This window comes from Pezoporus flaviventris, unplaced genomic scaffold, assembly GCF_033815535.1.
Source record: "Pezoporus flaviventris isolate CSIRO_AGI_PZ_B2104156 unplaced genomic scaffold, CSIRO_AGI_Pfla_v1 ptg000043l, whole genome shotgun sequence".
NCBI classification, from domain to species: Eukaryota; Metazoa; Chordata; class Aves; order Psittaciformes; family Psittacidae; genus Pezoporus; species Pezoporus flaviventris.
In genome coordinates, this window is record NW_026892591.1 from 8,865 (window position 1) to 36,040 (window position 27,176).

The following is a 27,176-nucleotide window of genomic DNA, read 5'->3' on the forward strand; positions in this document are numbered from 1 at the left end:
CCTACTGATTTCAATTACCAACGAAACAAAACAAAACAAAAACCAAAAAGAGAGAAAGGAAAAGTACAGTATAGAGGGTAATAGCACAAAGGAGTAAATTTAGAGTACGTTTATACCATCTTACCATTCTATAAAAAAAGGTACTTAAAACTATTTCTTTTGCATAATAAAGAGATTAGAATATTTGGTCAACTGGAAATATTGCTATAGGCACAGATGACAGCAACAGCATCCAAAAGTATAATACAAGAATTAACACCCCACCACCCCCCCAAAAAAAAAAGCTCAAATGCTGAAGACATGCTATAAGAACGATGGCAGAGCTACACTGGTCTTGTTAATCTCAACTCAGGGGCACGAAGGTGGCTCAGGGGAGCACCTTCCTAAACGTGGGATATCCCATAATTCTCCGAATCCTAGCCGAGTATTTAGACATAGATATTTACACACACGATTTCTGAGAGACTCGTAATGATTCGTCTTCACAAGTGTCCAGCAGTGGTTAATTTTGTCTCTTGATGGGAGGCTCCCGCACAGGCGGAGCCTCCGGCGCTATCAGCAATGGAATGTCAGTTGGGTTTGGGAACATTTCCCCACCCTGGCCCCTTCTGCTCGGTCCCAATGTGATGGATGGGCAAAGGAACTCCCTACTCGGCAGCTTGCAGATGGTGATAAAGCAGGAGCAGAGTGGGAAGTGGCACGAGACACACGATACTGTGCACACGGAGACATTTCACAACTGCCTGAAGAGTCAAAGCCCAATATTTTCTTTATCCACTTTGCCACCTTCACCTCTCCACCACCACAAGCTGATCCCGTTAAGCCAGAGCTCACTCATTGCCCTCAACTCTCCCAAATCCACTCCCTGCAGTTCAGATGTTTTCCCCAAAGAAGGAACAGGTTTTTAAGGCACAGGACAGCAGATGCACAGTTAAGGTAGGATCAACAGCCAACTTCTCACAGTGCTGGGTGAGTTGGGAGCTCCTGGACACCACGGGTTTGCAAACTCCTGACTCGAAAGGCGCTCAAGTGAATTCACACAGTGGTTTTAGGTCTTTCAAGGCATGGATGGGTAAAGAAAATAGACAAGGCATCAATGTGAAACCTGATCAACATGGTAGGATCTGCTTTTTGGAGGAAGGAGGGGAGAAGGAACAGCAAGGGAGAGGGGGAAACTTCCCAGAGCAGGTTCCAAAGTGTAAACTTGAACTTGTGATTTTTATTGGAACAGTCAGGATTGTTACCCATCACCGCAAGAGGAATTAAGATTTCACTGGGTTTTGTTTTTAAAACCGGTAAACCGATTTCTCTCTAAAAAAATAAAAATCTCTGGTCTTTTAAGGTCACTTCAGCTGCATTTTTAAAGTGGCTTTTTTTTTTTTTTTTCATGGAATGATGGAAGTTGAAACCCTCGTGTTCAGCCTTTGAAGAAGGCCTAAGGCTGAACCCAAGAGGTTTTAAGTCAAGTCCATTTTGTCTCACGCCTTCCAAAGCTTTAGATGGTGGACTTCGAGAAGGACACACGCAGGTGATGGTTCTCACCCAGGTCATGGTTATGGAGGTCAATGAGGGACTGGATGGCCTCTTCCACAGAGCCCATCTGGATCAGAGCCATCTTACGGTCCTTCCTGACAAGACAGAAGGTTAATCAAGATCAGCACCACCTTGTGCTGAGCTTCCCCAACATGACACAGTGTTTTCTGATCGAACACTCAACGCCAGCAGGAAATTAACTGCCCAGGAAACTGCAGTATCCTTCCTTTTTACATGCAAGTGCCTCTCTCCATGAAAAACAGGCATATCCAAAGAGCTCACTTGGCTGCCTTGGTTTTCAACCCATACCATGCACTTAATCCAGGGTTATTCCTGAATTCTTTACTGCAGAGAACCAAATACTGCATCAGTGACGGTTCTGCTCACCTGAGCCCGAGTTGGAACTCCCTCAGAACAAAGTACTTCTAACCCTTCTCATACTGAAAAGCCCAGGGTAAGGAGAGGATGCAAGACAAAACACTTACTGGAAGAATTTGAATCCTTTGACCACCCCACTGTTGCTTGAAAACAACATCTTAAGGTCTTCTTCAGTTACTGAAGGTCTGAAACAGAAGGTTTTCCAGTCAAATGTATGCTGACAGGCTAAATTCACCCCTAGATACAAATCCTCATCTGAGCCTTTCCTAAATTCTCTACCAGCAGCTCCTTGAACTGGCAAGGCTGAGAGAACAACGGGAATAGGGGCAAGCTCTCCTCCTGCTCGCCCCATAAAGCTGCCTGTGTTTACCCTGCCACTAAATTTGCAGCCCACTTTATACTCAGCTCCAGAGGAACTCTCCAGGAGGATACTTACGGAATGTTGGACAGATGAAGAGTGGCAGAAGGAGGAAAGATGTTCTGGAAATTTTTGGAGCCTGGTTTCTTGAAACGATGTAGAGGAGAATTCCCATAGTCCTTTGTCAGGCCGTGGGTTTCCTGCCCCTCACGGGGGAGCTGGACTGTCTGGTGCTTGGACAGGGTGATACGGATGGGCTTCCCGTGGAGCTTCTGCCCATTTAAATGGCTCATGGCTGCAAGGGTTAAAGACAGCGCTGACTGCAACAGGCTTCACTCCTTTACTCAGCTACACCCATTTCATTCTGGTTCTTCCCCATGCAGGCACCACATCCTCCAGGAGCTGCAGGACAAACACTGGTACTCTGCTTTCCTGCACTGTCTGGTCCATTTTCCCTCTGGGTTTGCTCACCCAAATCAAGCACACCTTTCTCCAGAGCTGCCCCAGCCTGCACTATGTACGCAAGCAAGCGCACGGACACATTCAGGTTTGGGGTCTTTGTTTTGGAGGAAGAGAAAGGACTGATATTAAAGCTTTAATTCCCCATGGGGCCTCTTAATGCCAACAGTCTGATACTGCTCAAGCCTGCTTACCAAGCTGGGCCTGGTTTCCATCAGTCATCTGAACGAGGGCATTCTCTTTCTTCTTAAATAAAATCTTCACCCTCTGCACATCACCATAGACTCCTTCAATAAGTGAGGAAAGAAGAAGATTCTTTAGGTAGGGAAAAAACCCCACAAAGTCTTTTTAACTTAATATTAGCTAATCAATCCAACAGCAAAAACATTCATTCACAACCAGAACTGATCTCATTCCAACCATGGTTACTTATTCTGCTCTAGTTAAGGAAAATTCTTATATAGCAGAATAATAATGGAACAATACATTAAAGAAAAGACACTGGGTTTCAGCAAAAAAGCAAAACTCTTACTGCCAGAAGACTGGACAATTTAGCATGCTATCACCATTTAAAACTCTTCTAAAAGGCATGCAAAGCAATAACCCATGCATAACTGAACATAAACCAAAAGGCAAACTAAATTAAATAGCAAACTTTAAGTAAAACAATGTAAAATAAATGAAAACAAATAAAAATTACGCATTCAAAACCAAAAACTAAAGCAAACTGCAAACTGTACATTTCTGAAGTATCAACAAAAAAAGTAAATCTCAACTAAATGAAAAAAAAAACAAGGTAATAAAAAGTGTGAATAATAACATACCGAAAAGAATAAAGAGGCATTGGGGTGTAACTCTCTTTAGAGAACAGCAGAGCAAGGCAGCGGAGGGACAGGGAAGAGGTAAGGAATCGAAGGGGAGAGCGAGGTTGCACAAATCGTCCACAACGAGGAAGGGCAGAGTCCCCGCAGGAAATGGCGAAATTGGTTGATGGATGATGAAGTTTTCAAGATGGTTAATATTGAAGGGCAGGTTGGTTTCCGAAGAGCAGGGTTTATGGTTTTTTTTTTTGGTTTGGTTTGTGTTTGTTGGGTTTTTTGTTGGGTTTTTGTTTGGAAGGGGAATGTTTTGTGTTTTTTTTATTGTTTTGTTTCAAGCAACAACAGGAAGCAGAAGTACCGTGCAGTCAGTTGGCAAAGAAATTCCGGATCAGGGGAAGAAAAAAAATTCAGGGATGGGGAGAAAAGAAAAAAAAGTAGCAAAAAACACAGGTCAGTAAATACATAAGGAAATATGTAGTGTTCCATCAGTCAGATTTATAGAATTCTACATACAATAACTCGTTTACAGAAACAGTTAATAGGTTTTACCTAGTGGAACACAATGATAAAGAAAAGGCATTTTTACTTAAGATATACAAAGAGGTAAGAGACAGTATCACAACCGAGTGACTTCTACAGGCTTCAACAGTCAATTCCACTGCAACGGGATTCCCTAAAACTGGATTTAAAAGTATCTGCTCCGATTGCAAGAATTTCTTAAGGGGAAATGACTTCACAGCTCGGGTCAAACCCAGCTGCATTTGCTGCTTTAGGCCCGGAGACTGCAGAAGTGCTCCATGCTGTGCAGCCCAATTCACTGCCTTTACGGCAAGAGATGGCTCTGGATGAGCAGCTGTACCACTATACAAAACCCCTCAAAGGTCTGCTAAAAGCTCTTGCTCCAGAAGAACTCGGTATCTGGTTTGCAAGAGGCCTCCAAGGCTTGAGCTCACCACGTAGAAACCCCAAACTGCTGCTATGCAGGCAGCTGGAAAGGCATGAAAAACCTCCCTGCGCCCAGCACTTTGTATTCCAAGTCAAGCCAGACTTCTTCCACTCATCGTGGCAAGGAAAAAGGGAGTTATTTCAGTTTCCACAGTTCCAAATCAGGGAAAACCCACCTACGTTATGGCAGAGCAGTCACTCCAGAGAAATACTGTCTCTTAACTAACCAGTTGTGGCACAGGTAAGTTTCTACAACACTGATTATACAGGCAATGGAAAAAAGTTTCATGTCTGTTAGTTCACAGCTTCAGTACAAGTATCAAAGTCTCTCTAGCCCAAAGATAAGCTGGATGGATAGTGAAGAGCTCACCAAAAACCACAAGGCATGAAATAACTGCTCTCTCCTACTTCACCAAGAACTGCGTGCACCGTTCAGACACTGCTCGGAGCTGAGAACTCGTGCAAGTTTAACAGGTCCAGCACAGCCCTTGGGCCTGCCACTGCCACCCAGGCTACCAAATCCTCCCAAGAACCACACTCCTGACAGCGCTGGTTGAGAATAATGTCACCAGCTCCTAACGTTTGGGACTTCTGTTTGACCAGCAAGTCATGGGAGCGAGGCAGCGGTGACACCTCCTGGGATGGCAGAGGAGTTCCTAGGTAGAAGAGCAACTCATCCAAACCAAAGCTGTATCCCAGTCCCTGCCATTATTTCATGCCCTGGAGAAAACAGTAATGACAGATAAAAAGAGCAGTCTGAAAATATTGAGTCAATTGGTTCATCTCATCACGAGTTAAAAACACTTTGATCATTCATCACATCCAGGCTTTCCCTTTGATGCAAAAGAGGTTTTGTGGTTACTCTGACATCACCGGTAAGTTTGAGAGCTTTGCCAAGTAGCATTAAACTTGTGTGCACAGTCCCACCAGTTAAAGGGGTTTGCAGCAGAGACTCTACTGCACACACTAGAAGATTCTACACTTTCAATCCAACAAAGAGCCAAAAGCTGACTGAAAAAGTCCAAGATACCCACATCAGATTCTCTTGTGCTGCTGTCTTTAGTGAAAGATTTTTGTTCAAATATTATTTGCTGTATTTTTAAAGGAATCCAAATATTTCAACTCACTAAGTTAATTAGAATTGAAAATGTGAACTGTGAGCTGTTAAGGGGTTTAGCTAAGGAAAAACTTCCAGGGATCTTGGAAAGGGAAAATGTGCAAGCACATGGCAGAGGAAATACTGCACAGGTACAAGGTCAAGCTGGCAGGCGTCCAGACACTACACAGAAAGAGCAAAGGTCAGAACAAAGTCTCTCTGTAGTTCTGAATTAATGTATTAAAAACTAGAACATGCCAAGGAAAAGAAAGCATGGACATGACTATTCTGTGACCCAAATGACACTACTCCATGGGAATGGCAGGGAGACTCCAAATAAAAAGAGGGAGGAAGGGACAGGCATTGTAGTCTTTATGGGATGAGAGCAGGCAGGCAGCATCCTTGGCTTTGAACCAAAGAAGAGCAAGGTTTTAATTTGAGATGGACTTTCTCATTTCCCTTCAGCAACTAGAGTACTGATCTGCTTTGAGTTTGAGAGCTGGCAGAGCACAGCAGCTGCTTTTCTAGTTTTGCCATTTCCTTTAGGTTATGGCAGCATTTCACTTTCAATGACTTTCAGCACAATCTGTGTTCAGAAAGTGAAAGCAGAGGTAATAGAAGGAGGAGAAAAAAAAAGAGTAAAGTTAGGACTCCACTAACCTCAGGATTCAGACTGCTAACCAGCAGCACACAGTTCCCTGCCCCAGTGAGGCCGGGAATGGCAATCCGTCCTGCTGCAGCCGCTGCAGCTGCTGGGATAGCCAAAGGAGCTAGTGCTCCATGAACACTTGGAACTGTCAGGCCTGGAAATTAAAGAATATTAACCAGTAAAGAAATTAACAGCACGTACTCTAGTGTATTTGCTGCACCAGAAGGGAGAACAGCACCTTCTGTAACATGCAGGTCATAATTCGAACCACAGTGACCGTGCATGCTAAGAGCAAGAGGAGCCTCCAGTTCTGGTGCTGCAGGAAATGGCATGGTTTGTGATGGGATTTGCTCTTGCAGTGCCTGGTGCTTAACGGGTGCCTCAGCACTGTCTGGCTGACTACAATATGCTGCATGTCTCACAAGAAGCGGAATCAGCACAAAGCCTCAGCTCTGCTGGTGCAGGAAAGGTATCGCACACAGTGCATTTGGAAGGGTCTTTCCATCCAGTGCATGCCAACACACTTTTGTTCTTTAACCATGCATCTAACAGGAGGCGTTAGCTGGTGGTAGGCTACCACCAGCTCATCTCTTCAGGAATGGAGAAGCATTAGTTTTATTTACAGGCATTTCTAGGTTGCTCACAGTAACTGCTGGCACCTCGCTGCATTAGCTCTCCAAAGGGCAGAGCTTTGGAGCTCAAGGAACACCACTAGTAATCAATATAATCCCTCCTCCACCTGGCACAGGATATTCCCCCAACAGGGTATTAACAAAACATTAACAGTTCCACCCTTAGATCTGTGCTGCTTTGTCCTAAGCAAGGAAATTCCATCAAGTTCCAAGGAAGTCAACAGAGTTTGGTCTGCGATAAAAACCAAAGCAGACCTTGTTTAGTCTGGCAATGCAGTAAGTGGGTTCAGCACCTAAACCCCAAGCCTTGAACCTCGGGCGCTTGGCTACTTCTGCAAGTAGTAGTAATTTGTTACCTGCAGGATGAGCTGCAAACTGCCAGTGCAGCTCCAACAGTGCGTGTCATATGGGTCACGTTTAGACAACAGCTTTACTCCAAATATTTAGGGAAATATGGACAAGGATTCCTTGCTTTTGACCACATCTACGGCTGTCAAACTGAGCTCAAACCTCTGTAATAGCAGGAGGAAATTCAAAACGTTTCACCCCCCTTCCCATCTCCCCCAGTTATTTTAACTACTGCCTTTACTGACTTCCCCATCCTGCTCCCAGCTTCCCTCTTTGCCCTGGGATACTTCCTAGCCAGAGGTACCACATCTGCATTCTGAGTTGAGCTTACCTACTGAAACACCATTTCCCTCTGTGCCCAAGTGCCAGCATTGAGAATTGACACCACTAACCTCCCAAAATATGGCTACTTAGCTTTAAATCATCAAGATGCTTCAGCAACAGAGAATCTATATAAAATTTCAACTTACGAAATACAGTACCTGCAGCCTGAGGAATTGCAAAGGCAGGAGGAAAGCCAGTTCCTGCATATGGAGAAGGAGAGATTATTCCTGGGGCACCTGGGAAAGATATACACATTATACACAACACCCAATAGCAAGAAAACCTCTAGACTTAGCTGGAATGTCTTCATTTGGCCTTCAACGCATGCATTCAGTTGAAAGCTAAACCCTAAACCAAGCAGGAACTCAAAAATGTCTCTAATTTAACACTGAGCTTCAAGACACTACAAGAACGATTCCCCCTTCCTCTAACTATGCTGTTAACAAGACTACAAGCTAATAGCTCCTGTAAGTGCCTACCCACCCCAGGTTTCCAAGTGCAGCTGACACCACCCCAAGTTCATACTGTTGCCAAAGCAGCAGATGGCACCAGAAGCCCAGATAGCTGCAAAGCCTCAACCAGTCCTCACCCCAATGAAGAACAGCTTCCAAAGCAGCAGCAAGCACCCATAGCCACAGGGGCCTACAAGTAGTTTGCACTACTCTGATCCAGTGGTTTCTATGTTTTCCTCCTCAGTCATATTTCACAATTCCGGATGACCCAATAGAATCATTGAATGGTTTGGGTTGGAAAGGAACTTAAGATCACCCAGTTCCAACCCCTGCCATGAGCAGGGACTCCTTACCCTAAGACCATGTTGCCCAAGGCTCTGTCCAACCTGGCCTTGAACACTGCCAGGGATGGAGCGTTCATCACTTCTCTGGGCACCCTTACCCTCACCACCCTTACAGTAAAGAACTTCTTCCTTACATACAACCTGAAAATACACCCAGGTTACATCCCCTCCCCTTCCCCAACTGCCACATGCATCGGTTCTGTGCCCACTGCAAGGGTTCTTACCAAAAGCAGCTGCCATGGTCTGATCAAGAGGGGGCTGGCTGTCCCCAGAAGGTAGGTCCGGTCGTGTGTAATCTCTGCTCTTATCATTATTGTATTTCACATTGAGACTTGTGAGCTTTGAGAAATCTATGCGCAGCGTGCAACAGGCATTGTAGATGTTCTGTCCATCTAAAGACTGCAAAGAAACAAACCTTTCCTTACCCAACATGCATTTACCCTGAGATCACACAGAAGGTGTTACAACATCCCAGGTACCAGGGCTCTGTTGGGACGTCTGCAGGTATCCCCCACTGTGTGGGGAAAGCACCACTTCATCCCCGAGACCCCTTCAGTGTTCTCCCATTAGCTGCACCACTCCTGCTCATGGGCAATGCTCACATAAACCCTGTGATCCCCTCGCCCCAGCACCCCAAAACACTTCTAACATTGATCCTAAACTAATAAAAGCAAACCTAAAAGTGAAAATAGCTCAGGTATTGGCACTACAAGCACACTACTCACCAGTTTGGCATGCTGAGCGCTCACTGGGTCAGCATATTGCAGCAGGGCCTGGAACTGGTGGTTCTTTGTGAATGTGATGATTTTCAAGACTGTACCAAACTTGGAGAAAATCTGTAAGAGAATATTTGCATCTCTTGTTAGCTCCTTTCCAGCGAGTTCATCTCATATTGATCTCCATGAGTAGAAGCAGAAACAACAAAACGTTATTCCTTCGCCTTGTCAGCTTTCCAACTTCAAAATGTAAGGCTTTAAACTATACTTGTACCATGGCATCCGACTAGAAAAACACCAGGGTGACCCAGCTGTCTCCTTAAAGTGTCTGTTAGGAACTTTTACACAGGAAGGTTCATATACACCTTCCCAAACTGAAGCTTTTCCAAGCATTTCAGAGCTGCTTCAACACAGTCAAGCTTGCATTTTAAACACAGAGATGAAATTAAGCAACTGCAACAGGAACTTGCCAAATAAGCTACTGCCCAACGACCTCCAGGCACAGGATTGGTTTCCCCCTACCCTTGCAGACAAACATGAGGCAGCTACTTCTGCTAAACCCCAAGCAGAACTTGAAGAGCCATCTTGAAAGCGGAACTGTTTTCAAGTAATCCAAGGAAAATGGACCAGCAGCCAAATCTCTGGACATTAAAGTCTGGCCAGACTGGAAGCAAAACCAGAGCAATCTCTGGTAGGTGTTGGGGTCTCCAGAAGACTTTTGGCAGCTGCGTTCAGAGCTTTTATCATAGAGGTAAACCCACATCCTGTTAGAACACAGACATGGCAAACACAACCCCTCCTTCCAGCACCACCTTCAAGAAGGTGTGGCGCCAGGTTTTACCTGATGCAGAACATCCAGAGCGACAGGATAGAAGAGATTCTCCACAATGATCCTCAGGACAGGGCTCTGGCCAGCCATGGCCATTCCTGCATCCACGGCTGCGGCAGCGGCCGGCAGGGCCAGGCTCCCCGGCGGCGCCAAGTTCACGGCTTGCAGAGCTGCCTGAGCACGCTGCAGAACCAGACGCTGTTAGACACACACTTGTGCTTGCACAACAGACACATGCAGCTTTCCTTGAGCTTCCTGTCTGCAGACTGCTAGAACTCAGCAGGGAGCACAATGCACAGAGCACTTTATGGCTCCTAAGGCTGGGGAAGTACTGACTTTGGCAGGTTTTGAACATGGGCAGTGCAGACCATCCCCATCAGGGAGAGCAAACTCAGTAAAATAGCTTATTAGCACTAGCATAAGTACTACTTTAAGTACTTTCTAAGGCCAGAACCTTGCTCAGCATCTACTGATGCAGCAGAATTATTCCACTGTTCAGGGAAAGCTAGGCTCTTCTGGAGTGAAACTCCATCTCCAGAATGCTACAGAAGCTGAAAGGACTGAATAAGATTAATGCCCATCTGTATTGGGACCCAAGAGCAAGAACTGGCTGGGAATTTACTCCCTGTAGAGTCCCTCTTGCTCACACAACACTGATGCTCTCTCTGTCCTGCATCAGGTGCTGCCTTTGTTAGATGCACCCAGAAGTAGCTTTTTCACCTGCACAGCACTAGATGCTCTGCTCCTGATGAAACTCAGCCTGAAAAGTGAGAGGCAGCAAAATGGGTGTACTGGGTAGCCACCCCGATAAGGAGCCACAAGTAACTTGAACTTCTTTCCAGTGCTCCTGTCCTGAAAGGCTGCCAAAAGCAGCCGAGTCAAAACAGGGAACTTCTTACCCTTTGCACAGCAGATCTTGCACATAAACTCCAGACAGCCCAGCCAAAGCCTGAGGAACTGCTGTGTTCCTGTGCTGCCTGCCTCAACACCAGTGCTTCCCAGCAACAGGCTGCACTCTGCTGCATGCTCCAGTTTTGCCCATCAGAGTTTCATTTCATATAAATCTTGAAGACATTAAGTAAGTCTTCGGATCTGTACTCGGTTACTGTTTCTACCTAAAAGATGCTAAGCCACCTTCTATCTCCTATTCACTTTGCATCTCCTTCTCTGACATGAAGCAAGATTTAGCAGCTCATTTAAGAGTGTGCTGAGACTTTGGATAAAGGCTGTTATAAGAGACTTTGCTCTTTGATTGTTAAACCAAACCTTAAAGCCCTCCCAAGCCTACACCAGCAGCACAACTCAAACCAGCTGCCAAGAAGTGTCTCTCCCTCCCACCTGTACGACAATGTAAAGAACAACAACTAACAGCTTGGTTTGAAGAGTTGTCTGTCTTCAGCTCCTTGTGGTTAGAGAACTGAATGTAGACGGGCTGGCTCCGGAGGACTGGAGTGACAGTGGTGTAGTAGTTCACCATGGTGTTGGCTGCCTCCTCCGTGTTCATTTCTATGAAAGCCTGTGCAGAAGTGAAACCCAACAGACACATCAGAGTCAGCACGAACTTGGCAACAGCATCACGCTATGGCTGCCTTTAGGAGGAACTTCCAGTTGAACTGCAACTGGATTTGATTTTCACAACTGCATTTCCATGCAGGTTTCTGTATATAGGATTAAGAATCGACTGTACGAAGATCAAGGGAGGATCTTCGCTGTCCAGAGTGATTTAATGTAATGTTTCAGCCTCATCCTAAGACCTCCATGCTATATATATTTAGGAAAGTGGCAGAAGTGTCTGCAGGAACACAAGCAGCCAGCAGTCATCCAGATTCTTAACACCTGTCATTTAAGCAACTCCCCATACTTCTCTAAGCAGCAGCAAGCCCACCCACTGCTCTGTGACTTTATAGTCTTCTACTTCAGAACAAAAGCCTAAGGGATTGTGGCAAGTCATTCCATTAAGTACTTACATATAATCACAGCAGGTGATATATCAGAGGCACATTTTCATAATTAATATTAAAGACAGAGTATTTAAAGAGATTATTAAAGCTGGCTTTGCTTTTTTACTCCTTCATTTGCAAGACAATTTTAGTTACCAAATTAGTGCACACCTTTTGCATTACCCAAGAGTGGTTTGGCTTTACCCATCTAATTCATTGTACCTGTAAAGGTGTCCCTAATATGCAAAGTTACACTGGTGGTTACTCAACTGTCAAAGCAGCTTGAGTGAAAAGAGGCCAACTCATGTCACTGCTGTCCAAATAATTTACCTGCTCTGCAATTTAGCAACCAGGCACAACACTGATTATAGGAGACAACCTGCAATTATGGACTTAGCTCCTTGCACAGCCTGAAAATAGTATTTTCTACAGCTCATGGGATAATCATGGAAAAGTCAAATAACAGCATGCAGATGTTATTGACTCCTAATACTTGACAGTTGTTTAAACAACTTGGGCCTGGTTTACAGATGACAAACTCATCAAGCCTTTGCCACAAGCCCCGCCTGCAATTACAGAGACAATACCTGATTTTTGCCTTTCAACATGAGAAGATTGGTGACCTTGCCAAAAGGTAAGCCCAAGGAGATGACCTCTGCCTCCGTGACATCACTGGGGAGCTTACGGACATGGATTACTCGGGATGGGACTCCAGCACTTCTATCACCTTTGAATTTTTTGATGTCGTTTCCATTAGCTGGGAAAACAAAGAGTTACCCAAAACTTCAGAGCTTCTCACATCCAGTCTGTGCTCCCCATCCCGTTATTGCTCTCTTACAGAGAAATTCCATACACTAATTCCACTAGAATCTGAAGACACATGGTTTTACTTCACCCCCTCACAACCCCCCCCAAATGACACGTTGCAAGTGACGTTGCTGTGTGCCACTGCAATAGAATCAAGCCTCCAGTGGCCATTTCACAGCTTGTTTACAGCACACACCCACCCCTCTAACTCTGTGTAGGGCTGAGCCTCTGATGCTACAGCACTGTTCAGATCCTTTTCACTTGGTCTGGCATCCTTAGCAATGAAGCTGTTTGAAAGGCGCATCTTCAAGCAAGTGATACTCTTAAATACGACCCAAACTGTCCTTTTGGGTCAGCTGGATTGTCCACAGGGAAAGGCTGCTGCAGCACAGCACCAGAGCTGGCCCAGTGTGGCAGGGAGGCCATGGGCAGGACATGAAGGTAGCTCCAAGACAGGCAATTCAAGGCACGGACAAGCACAGAGGGCAGAACTCTGGACTGAGCACCCATGGATACTGCCTTGGGTGGGATTCCTGACCTCTCCATAGGGTCACACTCCCAGAGAGCAGCAAACTATTCCATACAGCCCAAATAACCCTAGAAAAATTCAACTGTGCTTTAAAGTTTAGAGCAAAACCTGCATGTTCTAATTTTGTAAAAAGCATTTTAGCAACTGGTCTGCCCCAATTTTCTTCAGTCCACTAAAACTCACACAGGTATAGGGCAGAAGTTTATTATTACTATTCAGCACTGTCCTACAAAGGCCTAGGAAAACATCAAAACTAAAGAGGTTTTAAAACCCAGACCTCCTCCTAGTATCTGCAACGCTTATAAAGTGCTGTTCTTTTTTAGAGGCAACATTACCTGCAGAAGAATTGTTGTCGTTCATGATAAAGGGTCCGTTAGTAACACAAGTAGGGAAAAGCTCGTCAGCTCCCCGCTGGAAAAGAAAAGACGAAAGGTAAACTGAGAGCATTTCTACTGAGCTCTATTCAGGTCCTCCTAAAGCAGAACAATTGAGCCTAAGCTGTAGAGAAGCTGAAGTGTAAGTGAAAACATACTGAGAGTGGGCAGTGAACCTCACCTCCATAAATTAAATATAAGTAAGATCCAATTTAGTAATTGAGTAGCACTATCCAGTATCTTTCTGCTAAGCATTAGGGATCTCCAGAGCTGAAGCATCATTGAACTATCCAAAGCCACTAAATGCACTGAGATACACCAGGAGGATGGGAATGCAAGAGAACAGTCCCACGGGTGAGGAAGAGCAAACCGAACAGGCCCCCTGGCATCCACTGAGGGCACAGGAGGGTTACAAGGAGCAAAGACATCTTAAGCAAAAGACAAATTACCAGAAGCTGGCCAAAACTGTGTGTGACTATAAACTCCAGTTACCAGCAGAAGATGCAGCTACAAGAAACAGAGATGTGATCCCTTCCCTACCCCCAAGAAAGGGCAGGGCAGGAGTGTAATGTTACTGGCAAAAAGCTACTTTTCAGATTTCACAGCAGAAATGGGTCCACGTTTAACAATTTGGATTCTAGTAGAGAACACTGTCCCTGGTTTGGCATCCTGTAGCCACAATGCCCAGAACAGCAGCACCATCAAGTCTCCAAAAGCACATGTAGGTCCACAGGGACTAAACCTTCAGAATCCCATCCTCTGCTACCCTGCACCTCAGGCTTTGCTCCACATCAGCATCAACGTGGCTACTGGCAAATCCAAACCCCACAAGTAGCACAGCGTATCCCAACATCTGGATTCTGTGACTTTGCTCCCTGCAGCACTGTGGAGGGAGAAAACATCTGACAAAGCAATTCTAAACCAGACTGTTCCTACTAGGATTAGACAACAGCCCCTGGTACTGCAGAGCTTAAGAAACACGTCTGCTCCAGGTTTTTTAGGAGCTGTAGGTGTAATTCCATCTGCTCACACAAAAGTCACTCAGCCCAACTGCCTCCAAGCCACCCTACGTTAGCCTAACCCAAGCAGGAGCTACAAAAAACACTACTAAGACTACAAATCACTTCTTAGCACAATCGATGCTTATATACATAACACAGCTTAAAATCAGGATGGCCTCATTACACAGAACAACCCCAAATCCCATTGTACCCTGTGAGCAAACACAGTAATACAGATGCAACACGAAGAAGCACTTCTCTTGCAGAGAAATGCCACAGTCAAAGGCTTTCACCAGCAGAAAAAAGAACAGAGCTCATGTCTGCCTCGTTTACCCCCCCCCCCCGCCTTCCTGATGGAAACGTGCCCTGCTTCACCCTGTGGCTACCAGACACTCCATCACCCACCATGCCCTAGATGTGGCAGCACCTGCAGAAACACTATCTGTGTGACAACAGCAGCTCCCCGCTCCCTTCCCTGCACGCAGGCAGAAGTAGGTCACACAAGAGCCCCAGCTCACTGCAGAGCAGACACAGCACTTGTGCTTTCAAACCCTGTGTTTCTCGTTTGACTACTCACTGCTGGCTCTTCAAACGACAGGCTCAAGGACTTTGATCTCTTGAATCCAAGGAATTAGGGCCAGGTTCCAGCCCCGTGGTTCGTGCGCTGCTGGTGGTCACCTGCAGCACTGACCAGTTCTACCAAGGCTGTGGGCACCAGGGAGGTCATTCCCTCCTGACATGGTGCAGGAATTGGGAATGGGCCTTTTTACAGCTCTTCTAATTAGCACTTGGATTCCCCCAAGCTACTCTGGGAGGCTATTCCCTGTGATCCCAGTTTTTTGATGACTCAAGTTCATGCATAAAAAATCCCCAGCACTTTACTGTAAAACCACTCTTGTGCCTGAGCTCCTGCAGCCACTCTGGGCATGGCTTTACTCTGGGGCCTGGGATACAACTGGCAGCTATTTACAAGCACCAGCCAGCAGCAGACAAAAGCCCTCCCAATGCAGACAAGTGTTTACTGGCCTCATGAAACCCCTCACATGAGGCCTTAATGGGCCCTGAACTGTAGAAAAAGGGGTTCCTGAATAGCAGCTTGTACATTGGTGAGCACGGAGAACTCCAGCACTCCCAGCAGGAAACAATGCATCTGTGCAGGGGCAGCCCCTGCAATCCACCACGACAACACCAGGAGAACAAGCCACATATTTGGCTCTCATGGAGGCAACACCAGGAAACTATAAACTGGGAAAACAAACATTTATACTATTATGGAAAGAATTTCAGTTCCCTGAATTTCACTTTCCTGATGACCTGTTCAATAACAACATTTTCTCGCATACTGCAATCTTTACCTGCAGGGCACACGGACAAAGAATGCTTCTGGCTGCTGGGTTCCACATGTTCATGTTGCTTTAATGAAAGAGCCATTTCAATCCACTCCCCTCTTATCTTGGAGACAGTCTCCGCTGCCTACTACACCCAGAGCCAGGAGGCAGAGGGGGACGATTGTTCCACATCAAAAGCAGCAGCAGGCAATTTGTAAGCTTCCCAGCTGGAAGTACGTGCAAGTGAAGAGGGAAGGCTACAGCAGTTGGAAAACTACTATTATTCCAAGGGCTCTTCTCTACACAAGGAAGTTCACAGGCAGTACATGCAGAACTCTGTACAGTTATACCCACACTCTTCCACACAAGCTTCCTTTGAAGATATCACTTTTCTAGGGCAGCTTTACCACGCGCTGAGGAGTTACACCAAGGAGTAACACTGAGCACACGGTGCTGCCAAACCTCCTCCAGCCACAGGATGCTGCATCAAGGACGACTCTTCAGCGGTGTTTGTTCCTCCTCTGCTGCTCTTGGAGCTTATCTCAGATAACCCCGAGAAATCTCTAGGGAGGACCCAAAACCCACCTGGTCCTTGGAAAAGGTTTAGAAGAGTTTTTCCACCACCACCACATCCATTGGGTGTCCTGACTGACACTGGGAAAGCCAAGCCAAAAGTGACTGATTCGGAGGTACTGTTTTATTCAGGTTTAAAACCACACAAACAGCAAGGAAACGGCTGTGTGGGTGCTCAGCAGCTCGCCAGCACCAACCCACACCTCCACCCCTCTACCTCCTTCAGCTGTGACTACCATGGGGAGACCCAACCGTGCAGCAACAACTCAAGACAGCTCTTCAGATCCTCAAGTCCCCATCCCTGCTCACAAGAGGCACGGATTCCTGTTGACATTCACAGCGTGCTCACAGCAATGGCAGCCTTCACTTGAAGAAACAGATCTCCTCTTCCTCGTCATAGAAAACAACCCCCACTCTGCAGCTCCTCCCCAGGCTGCTCCACCACAGTATTACCAGGTAGAACCTGGCCCGGGAGCGTTTCTATGACAGCAGCCTTCTTTGTTTGCACTCCTGGCTATGAAAGCTCGACTGCTCGAGCTGCGTTCATTTAGTCCCAACACCCCTGCTCTGGGTTTGCCATCAACGATTTAGTTCCCTTTTCTGAGTTAAAGACAAGGTAGATTTTTCAAATAGTTCCTATTTTTCTGAGTTAACTTTGAGGAACTTTGATCTTTTTGCTGTAGTTTTAACCAGGCTTTCCCAGCTTAAAAAGCAACTCTCAATTGTCCTATTGCTGCTAGGATTTTACCTGAACCTCGTCACTGTTTGGAGTGAAGCCACAGATTGTCACAACTTCTGCCAGCATACCTATATGTGCTACAGCTGCCCCATGTAATCCTTGATCAGAGAAAGGAAGATGGCAATAGCCAAACCCAGGTGCTGCAGGAAACTCCTGGCTCATGAGGAACCCTGCAAAGAGCAGCAGCACTCCCAGTCCTGACTGCAGAGCTGCTCTAGCGATGAGCCATTGCAGTATACCTCCTTTTGGTGCAGAACAAGGTAGATGTAGGTGGTGTACAGGCCATCACCTAAAAGGTGCTTCCAGGAAGTAAGGCACCTTGAAAATCCCCCCTCTAGGAAGAAACCAGTAAAAATCTGGACTGTTGGAAGTCCTTGGTTTGCTTAAGTTTGGATAAAACCCCTGTCTCAAGTCTCATGGCAGAGCACACCAGCATCCTTCTTCCACTTCATTTTGCCCCAAGTTTGTAGGATGATTTTAGAGCCAGTAAAAGGCCACCAAAATATTCTGCACAAACGACATAGGGATCATGGGGAAGCTCACACCGACCCTTTGCTTTGATGAAAGAAGCAAAAACCATCGTGTCTTTGAGCTCAGAAAGAATGGAGTGCTGCTGAGGTATGCTCAGAGGGCTCGCATGAGCTCAGCCCCAAAGGAATGTGCTCCATGCTGCAGTGCTCAGCTCCAGTTGGTTCGCAAAGGAACTAAGAAGAGAAATCCAGGCTGGTGACATCATCATTCACACTCCAGCTTTTCTTGCTGAGAGATTCAAGAGCTAGGAAGGAAATTAACCTTAAACTACTCGAAGGATGCCAGCTTTCCTTGTCGTCCCCACAAGACTGGTTTCCAGCAAGGCTCCCTCGTGTTACCCCCGTCCCATCTCCTGCTGCCAACACTCTTGAGTAACGTAAAGGTAAAGCAGTGTGAAGAACATTGCCATTTGGGTCACAAACAGCACACCAACTGCATCCTCCTTTGGCCCCAGTAAAGCTGGAAATGTCTGATCAACACAAGGGAGCTTCAAGACCCTGCGGACAGCAGGCCTGGGCCAAATGAGCCACTGCAGGATGCTGCTGTCCATCTTCAGTGTCACATAACCTCTTGCTGCCAAACAGCTTGCACAACCTGATTTGAACCTACAGTTTTTTGGGGGGGTGGAGGGAGAAATACCAATTTCATTCATCAAATAGCCTGTGGCTGATTTTTATGTACCAATTCAAATAGAGCAACTCCTGCAGCATTTGTCAGATTAAATCTAGCCCTGTAGCTGGTATATTCCATCCATGGAGGAGTCAGAGGCATCAGCCTGTCTGGCAGGCCTTGAGTAGGTCCTTTTTTAACTACACTTTTTAGCTGGGGCCAAGCAATGTCACCTACCACTTACAGCCTCTGAAGTTGTTCTAACCTCGCTCTTGCCTGCACAAGATTGAGTCCGATACCTTTCCCAAAGAGCCAGCATGGCAGACTTCCCACCGAGATTCCAACAGCATACTTGGCTACACACACACACACCTTTGAAACCAGGTCAGTCGGTCAGAGCACTGCAAAGAATTCGGTGCTTAGGAAAAGTGTCCTACCAGGTGTACTGCCACAATAGCTGGTACCATTTCTAGTGTACACAGGTGGGGCTGTGAGTGCAGACACTGGAAGCTCAGGCACTACATGAGAGCAGTTGCTCACACAGCCCAGCATGAGGTTGTGCAATAAGGTGCACTACCAGCTCCTCAACCCACTCACCCCAGCAGCCCCTCCCTGACTTTCTTTCTCAGTCTTTGCTACTATGGAGACACCCTGTAAAACAAACCTGCCCTTTGAGCAAACAAAAGGTGTGGCCATTTCAAAGAGCCCCAAATTCCTGAGCTCCAAGGGCTGCAGCAATGCAGTCAGGCTGGCTTTGCAGGGCAATCCACACCCAGGCTTTATGAGGTTCTGCTCCCAAGCTGAAACTTAACTGCTCCTCAACCTTGAGCTTTTACATCCTGCAGCTGAGCAGACAGGTCCTTGGTGAAGCACAGGACAAACACTATCACAAAGAAATGCCACGGGGTGAGTCATGCTGGGAAAATGGAACCTGCGAAAGAACATTTTGTGTCCAAATCTGGAGCAGAGCAAACTGAACATGCAGGTTTAGAAGAAACTACTAATTCAATCTCGTCTAAATTGCAGTTGTGTAATAATGGCACCTGCTGTGGCAACCATGGAGCCTTCATTGCACTGGGATTACCAGCACACACTTGCTGAACTAAGCAGAGTATTCAATGAGTTCTCATATGAAGCTACACCAGAATTACATAGGATTGGAACTGAAATCATGCTTACTCTCCCTGCTGGTGTAAGGTGGCAGCAAATGTGGCACTGGCACTACTTGAAACCAGTGGCAGTGACTCAGGGCCCAGACTCTGTCCCATGCTTATGGGATTAAAGATAAAGTTGAATAAATTCACGTGTGTTCAGAATTTTGCTATTTGTTTGAATCATCACAGATTGAGGGCAAAGGAGGCCTGAGGTTAAACCAAAATACTTTCTACAACCATTTCATTAACTGATTGTTTTCTACAGTCTCACATAGATTTCTTTTCACCTACAGGGAGTCCCAGCTCCTTTCCAAGTGCAAGGGACTTGAGGTGGCTCCCACATGAAAACCTGGGTTACATGTGATGGAGAAACTGCTTTGCACAGCTCAAAGAGCTGCTAAGCCTGTGGCAGTGATCTCACCTCACCCAGCAGCTTCAGCTCCTGGTAACACAGATGTAGCCAGCTTTCAGAACCCATCACAGGACAGGTACCTGTACATTACAGGTGCATCAAACCCTACACAATGGGAACACGGATCACATGAAGCTCTTTATCAAACCTGCCTGACGTGGCATTGCCAAAGGACACCATCATCCATGCTCCCTGCTATCAACATGTGGCTTACACGTGTGATCACGCCTGTTACAGCAGCCACAAGAGCCAGCTTGTTGCAGCCTCGAAGCAAAGCCATAGGAGGGGACTGGAATTTCCTCGCAACATTCTTGGCCTGCTGCCTGAAGCCATAATTACTGTTCCCATGGCAAAGATCCTGGCTTGATCACAAATGACTTCTATGCAGCCAGCCCGTACCACACTCCAGCAAGCCCTGCTTTAAAAATTAACTTCTCAAATGCCACCAAAGTGGTTGCTCTTTGCTTCTGGAAGCATCAGCTTTCAGGAAAAAAAAAAAAAAAGAATGTTCAACTTAACCAAGAAACTACAAAATTACTCTGAGACTTTTCCAATCATTGAAACAGCTTCACTTAATAATGATGTACCATAGTTCATACTCCTTCTAGTAACCAGTGCTGTTTGGAGACCGTTAGAGCCTGAGGAGGTAGTGGTATCCTGGCAAAAGAAAGACAGGGAAAGGAGATCCAGAGGAATCTTGATCAAATTACTGAGAAGAGGCAACTGCACGGTGAGACACACTACCCTGGAGTTCAAATACAGTGCCTCCATCTTAAGGTCATACTTCCTCTTCAGTCAGCAATGACATTATGGGAAGAAACAAGTCCTAACTCGTGGGTTTCTAATGTGTAGAACATTCCAGAAGGCTGTGCATTAAGAGCCCCACACCAGCATTGTAATGAGCTTCCTAAACTAATTCACACACTTGAAACTGAGGAGGAGCCTGTGGACTAGGCTAAACGTGAAGCCCAAGAACAATGACCATCCTGGTTCAGAACCAGAGCACCAGGCAGTGCAGTGCTGAGCAGCTAGCCCGAGAACATCTGGGGACTTCTTAAGGTAAGGTTTGTTCAGCATCACAGGCACTTTTCCTACCTGTCTGAGAATGCTCCAACTTTGGGATATTCCTTTATGAAGCCAGAGATGACAAAACTACAGCTCCAGAGCATTACATTTTCAGGCAGTTCTAAAGCTTGTGAAGGTGAGGCAGCAGTTAATCCTTGAAGCGATGTCAGTGATGCCCCAGGGAGCAAGCAAATGCTGGTGGATGGACAGAGCTCCATCGCTGTAGTTATGTTGGCAAAGACAAGGCGAAATGCTTCTGTGGCATCATGGAAACCTTCTTCTGCATTGCCTTCAAACTACTTCTTGGCAAACCCAAGTGAGGCAGGTTGAAGGAGAAGCACCACAAAAGCAACAACAACGTTTCAGGAGCTGTAGCCAATGAGGTTTTACACTTACCACAGAGGTAACTATTTTTAAGAAGTGACTGACACAGCTCTTGCAGAGATGCCTGTAGCTCTCTGTGCACAAGCCCTGCAGGCAGGGGATCTCCAGTGATACAGGAGCGTGGGGAAGCTGTAAGGGAAGCCTTCCCTTTGCTCCTATAGCTGTGCACAAAAAGGGTTCTGACTTAACTGAGCAAATCTATGACATGTAAAACACCCCAACATTAAAGAGCGTTCTGCCGCATGAGCTACATGGTTTATTCAATGACTTATTCCAACATCATCAGGTAACATAGCAATGTCAAAAATCATTTTAAAACTTACCTTTATCCCAATGATTCAACTTTCCTTCTGCTTCTGCCACTCTTAGTTTTGATTCAACTTTCTCAAGACTCACCTTGTCTGACTGCACAAAACCCTCAGTTTTGATGCCCACTTTGGTCCCACCACTGGCCACCCCCATGGTACAACTGCCATGACTGTGGTTACAGCTCTGGCTGTGTGAGGAGCAGAAGCCCTTGGATGCAATTGCTCCCAGTCCTCAGTTTAGACACTGTATGCACTACGGACTGCAATCACCCCACAGATGGGAGTGATGAGCTGCACAATCCCACATCCGGAAGCTTGAAGATTCACCAAGAAGACAATTACAGCTTCAGAAGCTTCCTGGTGAAGTTGAGTTGTGTAAAACCACTTCTTAAAGCTGCAGAAACCTAAAGCTACAAATTACCCAGTTAAAACCAACTGAGTGGACTCTTACCTAGATTAATCAGTTTACTAGAAGATCAAACTGCTCTGCAGGTCAAGGGATGGCTTACTCCACCTTTTACAATAGCTCTTAAGTATTAATCAACCTCATTGCCCAGGCTGGAGCCTTCCCTCCTCCGATGTCAAACTGAGCTCCTCACAGCAGAACCAGACACTATCATGGCACTACAATTAACTCCAGTTTCAGATTCCCATACGAGGGAAAGTGAGAATAACCTCCCTCTATAGCTATTAAACCAAGCCCCCTTCATGCATTTGATGCCCCTCAAACCCTGAAGCACTAAACCATGCTTATGGTTAACAGCAGTGCACTTCCAGCACAAAAACCTATTTGCAGTTTAGGAGCAAGCTCTCTCTAATGCTCCTTCTTCACTCATGTAGACCTAACAGAGCTCACCTCTACTTCAGCCACCTCACCAGCCTATTTCAAGTCACCACACTGCTCAGTTCATAATGGAGATGCTGATGCTACCGCCACACAAGTCGGGCCATTAAAGAAGCCAAAGGCCAACATTCACACATACTATCTAACAAAAGGAACTCAAGGGCTGAATTTACTGTAATCCTGATCCCAGAGCATTAGCTCCAATGGTCAGGAAGGAACAAGAAACCCCTTTAATGCAGGAAGGAGTGCCAGTCTATCCCACACATTCCAGTTGACCATTTCACAGGCCCCAGCTTTTATCCTGGAACACAACAGCCTGTTACTAAGCACTGCAGATAAGGAGGCTCCTGTCAGCACTTTGAGTTTCAGGGCTAAGTCTGCACTTTCAAAACCTGAGACTAGAAGGATGAAGGTCATATTTACTGTACTCACAAGAGATAAAACCCAACAGCTAAACACGGGGGGGGGGGGGGGGAAGGGGGGGGCAGAAGGATTTTTGACATACAACTGAACAGGAATTCACATAAAGGAAATCAAGTTCTCAAAAGGCCAAATTTCTCCACTGAGAAGCAATGCCTAGCACCCAAATAACAAGCATGGCTTGTGACATTTAGAAGGGGAAAGGGCTGTTTCTAAATGCAATAAAGTTCTTTTCTGACAGTTGATAATCAATGTCCAAATGCCAAGAGCTAAATGCTGAGCCATAATAAAAGTTTTCAATGCACATGAAACTAAATTACCTTCTGGTTGCAGCCAATTTACATGGGACCAGAAATAACCCCTTAAAGCTGAAGATCTACATTTGGTGAGGCTAAAACAAGGTCAGATGCTGAGCAGTGTAAAAAGAGAGAAAAAGTGAGAAGTGCCTACCTTTGTACCAACTGTTAAATCTTGGACAATGCTGTAGAAAAAAGAAAGAAAAGGATTAAAAAAGTTAGATAGGTTTGCCACAAATATCCAGCATAGTTTACAGCAGTAAGAAAAAAAAGCAAGTCAAAAGTGCACAGTTGTCTTTGCAAGTGAGCCAAGGACAGTTTACACAAAGGAAAATTATTAGATGGTGATGGTGGAGACCCAAGACCCAGCAGTGCTAGAAACCCACAGCTCTTCCCCTCCCTAGCATGGGGCTTGCTCCTTGTGCAAGGGGTCACAGGGGCTAAGAGCAAACTCCGCAGGTACCTCACTTCCAACACCACCTCTGACCAAGCAAGTCAACTCCATCCAGAGTATTCACTTCTACAATTCTTAACCCCCTGGTTTGGAAAGGGGAAACCTCTAAGGAGGCTCTGGAGCAAAATCCTTGCGTTGGTAGCAAGACTAAAGGGGTGCAGGAGAGACGTGGGCAGCTCCCAGGCTGGGGTTTGCCTGCACTGTACACAACATTCCTCTATCAATTCCTTTCTACTCAGAAAAACAAACAGTATTTTCCCTAACACAGATCTCAAGGGAAAAAAAAAACCAAACCCAAGCAGTTATTCAACTCTACCATAAGCACTTAAACCTCCTACAATGAGACTTCCTGATTAACTAACATGATAAACAGCACAGTTGTACCTCAGGCACCTCACACCAGCAAGCACACACATGGACCTAGAGCAGCTTCTTTCCCAATGGCATCAGAGTGCCTTGTCTACAGCTTGCTGTGCGGTACCTGGGTTATGTCCCAGAGTATTCCAGCACCTACACGTTACTCCTTGTTACAAGAGTGCTCCAGGATTCCAGTTTTACCCTTGCACTGAAGACCATGGATATACGTTTTTAACAAACTCCAAACCACTGTAAAGCAGCAACACAAAACAGAGCAGAAACGACCATTTCAGACTGACATATATGCAGCACTGCCTGGCTCAGCGCAGTAACTGCAGAAACAGCCTGGTTCAACTCCTGCCTTCCCAAAAGCTGACCGTGACTTCAGAGTACAGGATCCAGGAGCAGTTAACAGACCTGTAGCAACCCTAAAGGACCATGGCAGAGCAGCAGCAGGCAGGGCAGCCCTTCCTAAACCAGCAACGTGAAAGCCTGAAGTACTTCAGAACAAGCCTACAAAGGGATTTAAGGCAGAGAGAACTCGCATTTCCTGGTCCTTCCTGCCCTACCCGCCCCGCACCAACTTCTCAGGCCATTAAATACTGCTCCGTGTTGAGTCACTCCCATCTCCCCAAACACGCCATCACCCCAGGCCAGGCCAGCTCAGCTCCTCGGACTTCCTCCTCCAACCCAACCTGCCATGTCATCATAACCCAGCACTTTAGAGCCGGAGCTGTGGCCACGAAGCCACGCGATAGTTTCTTTTCCCTTTTTTTCCTCCCCCCCCGCCCAACCACTCCAAGCCAACTCCTTCAAGACGGCTCCGTGCGAGGAGAGCGCCGGGATCCATGGAGCACAGATGGGGTTTGGTGCACTGGGAGGGCCAGCAGGAATGAACTAATCAAACCCATCTGCAGAGAGCACTTTAAAGCATCATGTTATACCAACGAGAATGACTCCGAGTACATGTTCATCAGTGAAAACGCACACATTCACCCAGCGAGTTTCACAGCCTTAGGAAAGCAGCAGTATTTCCAGCACAGCAGAAGAGCAACAGGGTTGCTCCCGAGTTTCCCAAACTCTCCAACTTACCCCCGAGCAGTTTCTCTCACTTCCTGTTCCTCCTGTGGGCCTCTCACACAGGAAATGTTTTACATAAAAGTACTCTTAACAGGGGACAGCGTTTCCAACTCGCCAGCAGGAAGAGCTGGTTGATTTGCCAAGAATTATCAATTCCTGGAATACTGGAATATCGTGGAAGCCCATTTGATAACAAATGACCACATGGAACAAGCAGCAACAGTATGGAAGAAGTTTGACTCCAGAAATGTGCAACGTACTTCCCATTCAACCCCACCCCAATAAATTATTACATCTTAAGCTTCTCTTGTCTCCTCTATCAACCTTAAGCAGGGGATTAAAGGCTTTTTCAGTTCCAAAAGAACTGGCAATAAAGCCCCTATCCGAAAGAGGTATTTTTGCATTGAATTCCTACACAACGAGGGGAAAAACAATCCAGCAGCACCAAGAAAACCTCGAGGTCATTTTCCAAAGCAGCGTTTTTCCTCTGTTAACTCCTTGTGTGTTTTACCAAAGCAGTTTACTCAGGCGGGCTCAACTGAAAAGCACAGTATTGGTTTGAGGAGGAAGCGATGGAAGCAACCAGGGGACAGGGAGGGAGGCAAAGACCTAAAACCACCCTCAGAAGCAGCTTTTGGAAGTTCAACAGCCTCCACGGGGAAACCCGATCCAAGATAACGGGGTGGTTAAGGCTCAGACGATACTAAACCGTCTCCATTCAAAAACCAACTGCTTTAACACGCACAGTAAACCAGCCTGCCTCAGAACTACGGTGAAGCCAGCTGGTAACCAACCGGGTTTGCCATTAGAACGCCTGATCTGACATGCTGGAGGCTTTATTTTTGATGCCCAACGTGGTGAGCAACTCGTTAAAAGCAGCAGGGCATCCCCTGGAGTGTGAAATCTGCAAGAGACACAGCTTTTATGGGCCTTTGAGATGGAAAAACCACTTTGAGATGGAGACGCCACTTTTTCAACGCGTAAGGGAAAAAAAACGCAGCCATGTGACTGCGCCTGATTCTCACCACCCCAGTGTTCGGAGGCAAAAAGCGAGAAGGCACTCATTTGGGCTTCCTGTGCTTAAGGCTCTGTGAAAACAAACCGCTTACTCGGGGTGGGGAGTCAGAAGGACTTTAATCGCAAGAATCAGCTCGCTAAAACTACAGATAACGAAGAAAATGGAGCCCTCGTTTGGGACGGAGTTGCCATCAGTTTACTTGCGAGACACCCGGCGAGGTGGTGGTGAAAGGGTGGAAGAGCCGCGCTCTGTTGGAGCGGCAGGAGCCCAGCAGGCACAGGCTGGGTCTTCAGGCGCCGGGGCAGCGGGAGCGCAGGTCTGGGCTCGCCCCGCGCTGCCAGGTATGGCCGCGGTGGAGGCTCCTCCCGGCACCGCTCGCCAACAGCTAACCCAGACAAAAGGACCGAGGCCCCCGTCAGGTGCGACCGCTCCCGGATCCCACCCGCGGGGCCGCCACGGAGGCAGCCGCCGGGCCCGGCCCCGCCGCAGCCTCATACCCACAGCGGGCTGCAACCCCGGCCGGGACCCCCCCGCCTCCCTCCGCCGAGACGCGGACACGAGGCGGAGGCTGGAAGGGGGGAGGAAGCAGCGCACGAGGCGGCGCGGATCGGGACCACCCCGGCTCCCAGCACCCACGAAGGGCTCCGGGAGAGCCGCGTCCCGTCCCGTCGGGCGCCGCCACCGCGTTCTCCCCGTCCCGCCCCGGCCGCACCCTCGGCGGCCCCCCCCCACCCTTCGCCTCAGGGGCGCCCCAGCCCCCGGCGTGGGGCCCGCACTTTCCCCCCCCCTCCTCCGCACCCCGGCTGGGTTCCGGCAGCGCCGCTCGCCGCCCGCGGTGCGGTGCGGGCCGGGCCGAGGCCCGGCGCGGCGGGGACTCACCCGTCCATTGCACACGCAGGAGACCCGTCGGGAACGGGGCGGAGGCGCCGGAATAGCAGGAACGAGCCCGACCGCTCCGTGTTATAGACTCACAAAATGGCGGCGGCGCCCGGCCCGCCTCACCCGCGCCAGCGCCCCATTGGCTACCGCCGGTGTCATCTTGATAGCAGGGGCGGGGAGCGCCCGCCTC

General features: G+C 47.2%; 1 protein-coding gene across 8 annotated transcripts; it reads right to left on the reverse strand.

Moving 5' to 3' along the window:
- Positions 1-1,199: 1,199 nt before the first annotated feature.
- PTBP1 (polypyrimidine tract binding protein 1) lies at positions 1,200-27,135 on the reverse strand. 8 transcript variants are annotated; one of them, XM_061466670.1, is made up of 15 exons: positions 26,987-27,132; positions 23,353-23,383; positions 13,496-13,571; positions 12,412-12,581; positions 11,254-11,400; positions 9,897-10,067; positions 9,065-9,175; positions 8,564-8,738; positions 7,690-7,743; positions 6,251-6,393; positions 3,553-3,586; positions 2,923-3,015; positions 2,348-2,564; positions 2,019-2,096; positions 1,200-1,628 (listed from the first exon to the last, which is right to left on the reverse strand). In XM_061466670.1, exons 1-15 carry the CDS (start codon positions 26,992-26,994, stop codon positions 1,496-1,498), a joined length of 1,641 nt encoding a protein of 546 aa, XP_061322654.1. In that variant the 5' UTR covers positions 26,995-27,132; the 3' UTR covers positions 1,200-1,495. The 8 variants fall into 8 exon arrangements, with proteins under 8 accessions (XP_061322654.1, XP_061322655.1, XP_061322653.1 ...); XM_061466671.1 differs by having other exon boundaries at positions 7,702-7,743; positions 26,987-27,131; XM_061466669.1 differs by having other exon boundaries at positions 7,702-7,779; positions 26,987-27,131.
- Positions 27,136-27,176: the final 41 nt, after the last annotated feature.

Coding starts and splice junctions, on each gene's coding strand:
- PTBP1 (XM_061466667.1), bottom strand. Junction 8,739..9,064: donor GCGCTCAGCATGCCAAACTG/GTGAGTAGTGTG, acceptor GTTTCTTTGCAG/TCTTTAGATGGACAGAACAT. Junction 3,587..6,250: donor TTAGCAGTCTGAATCCTGAG/GTTAGTGGAGTC, acceptor TGTTCTCTAAAG/AGAGTTACACCCCAATGCCT.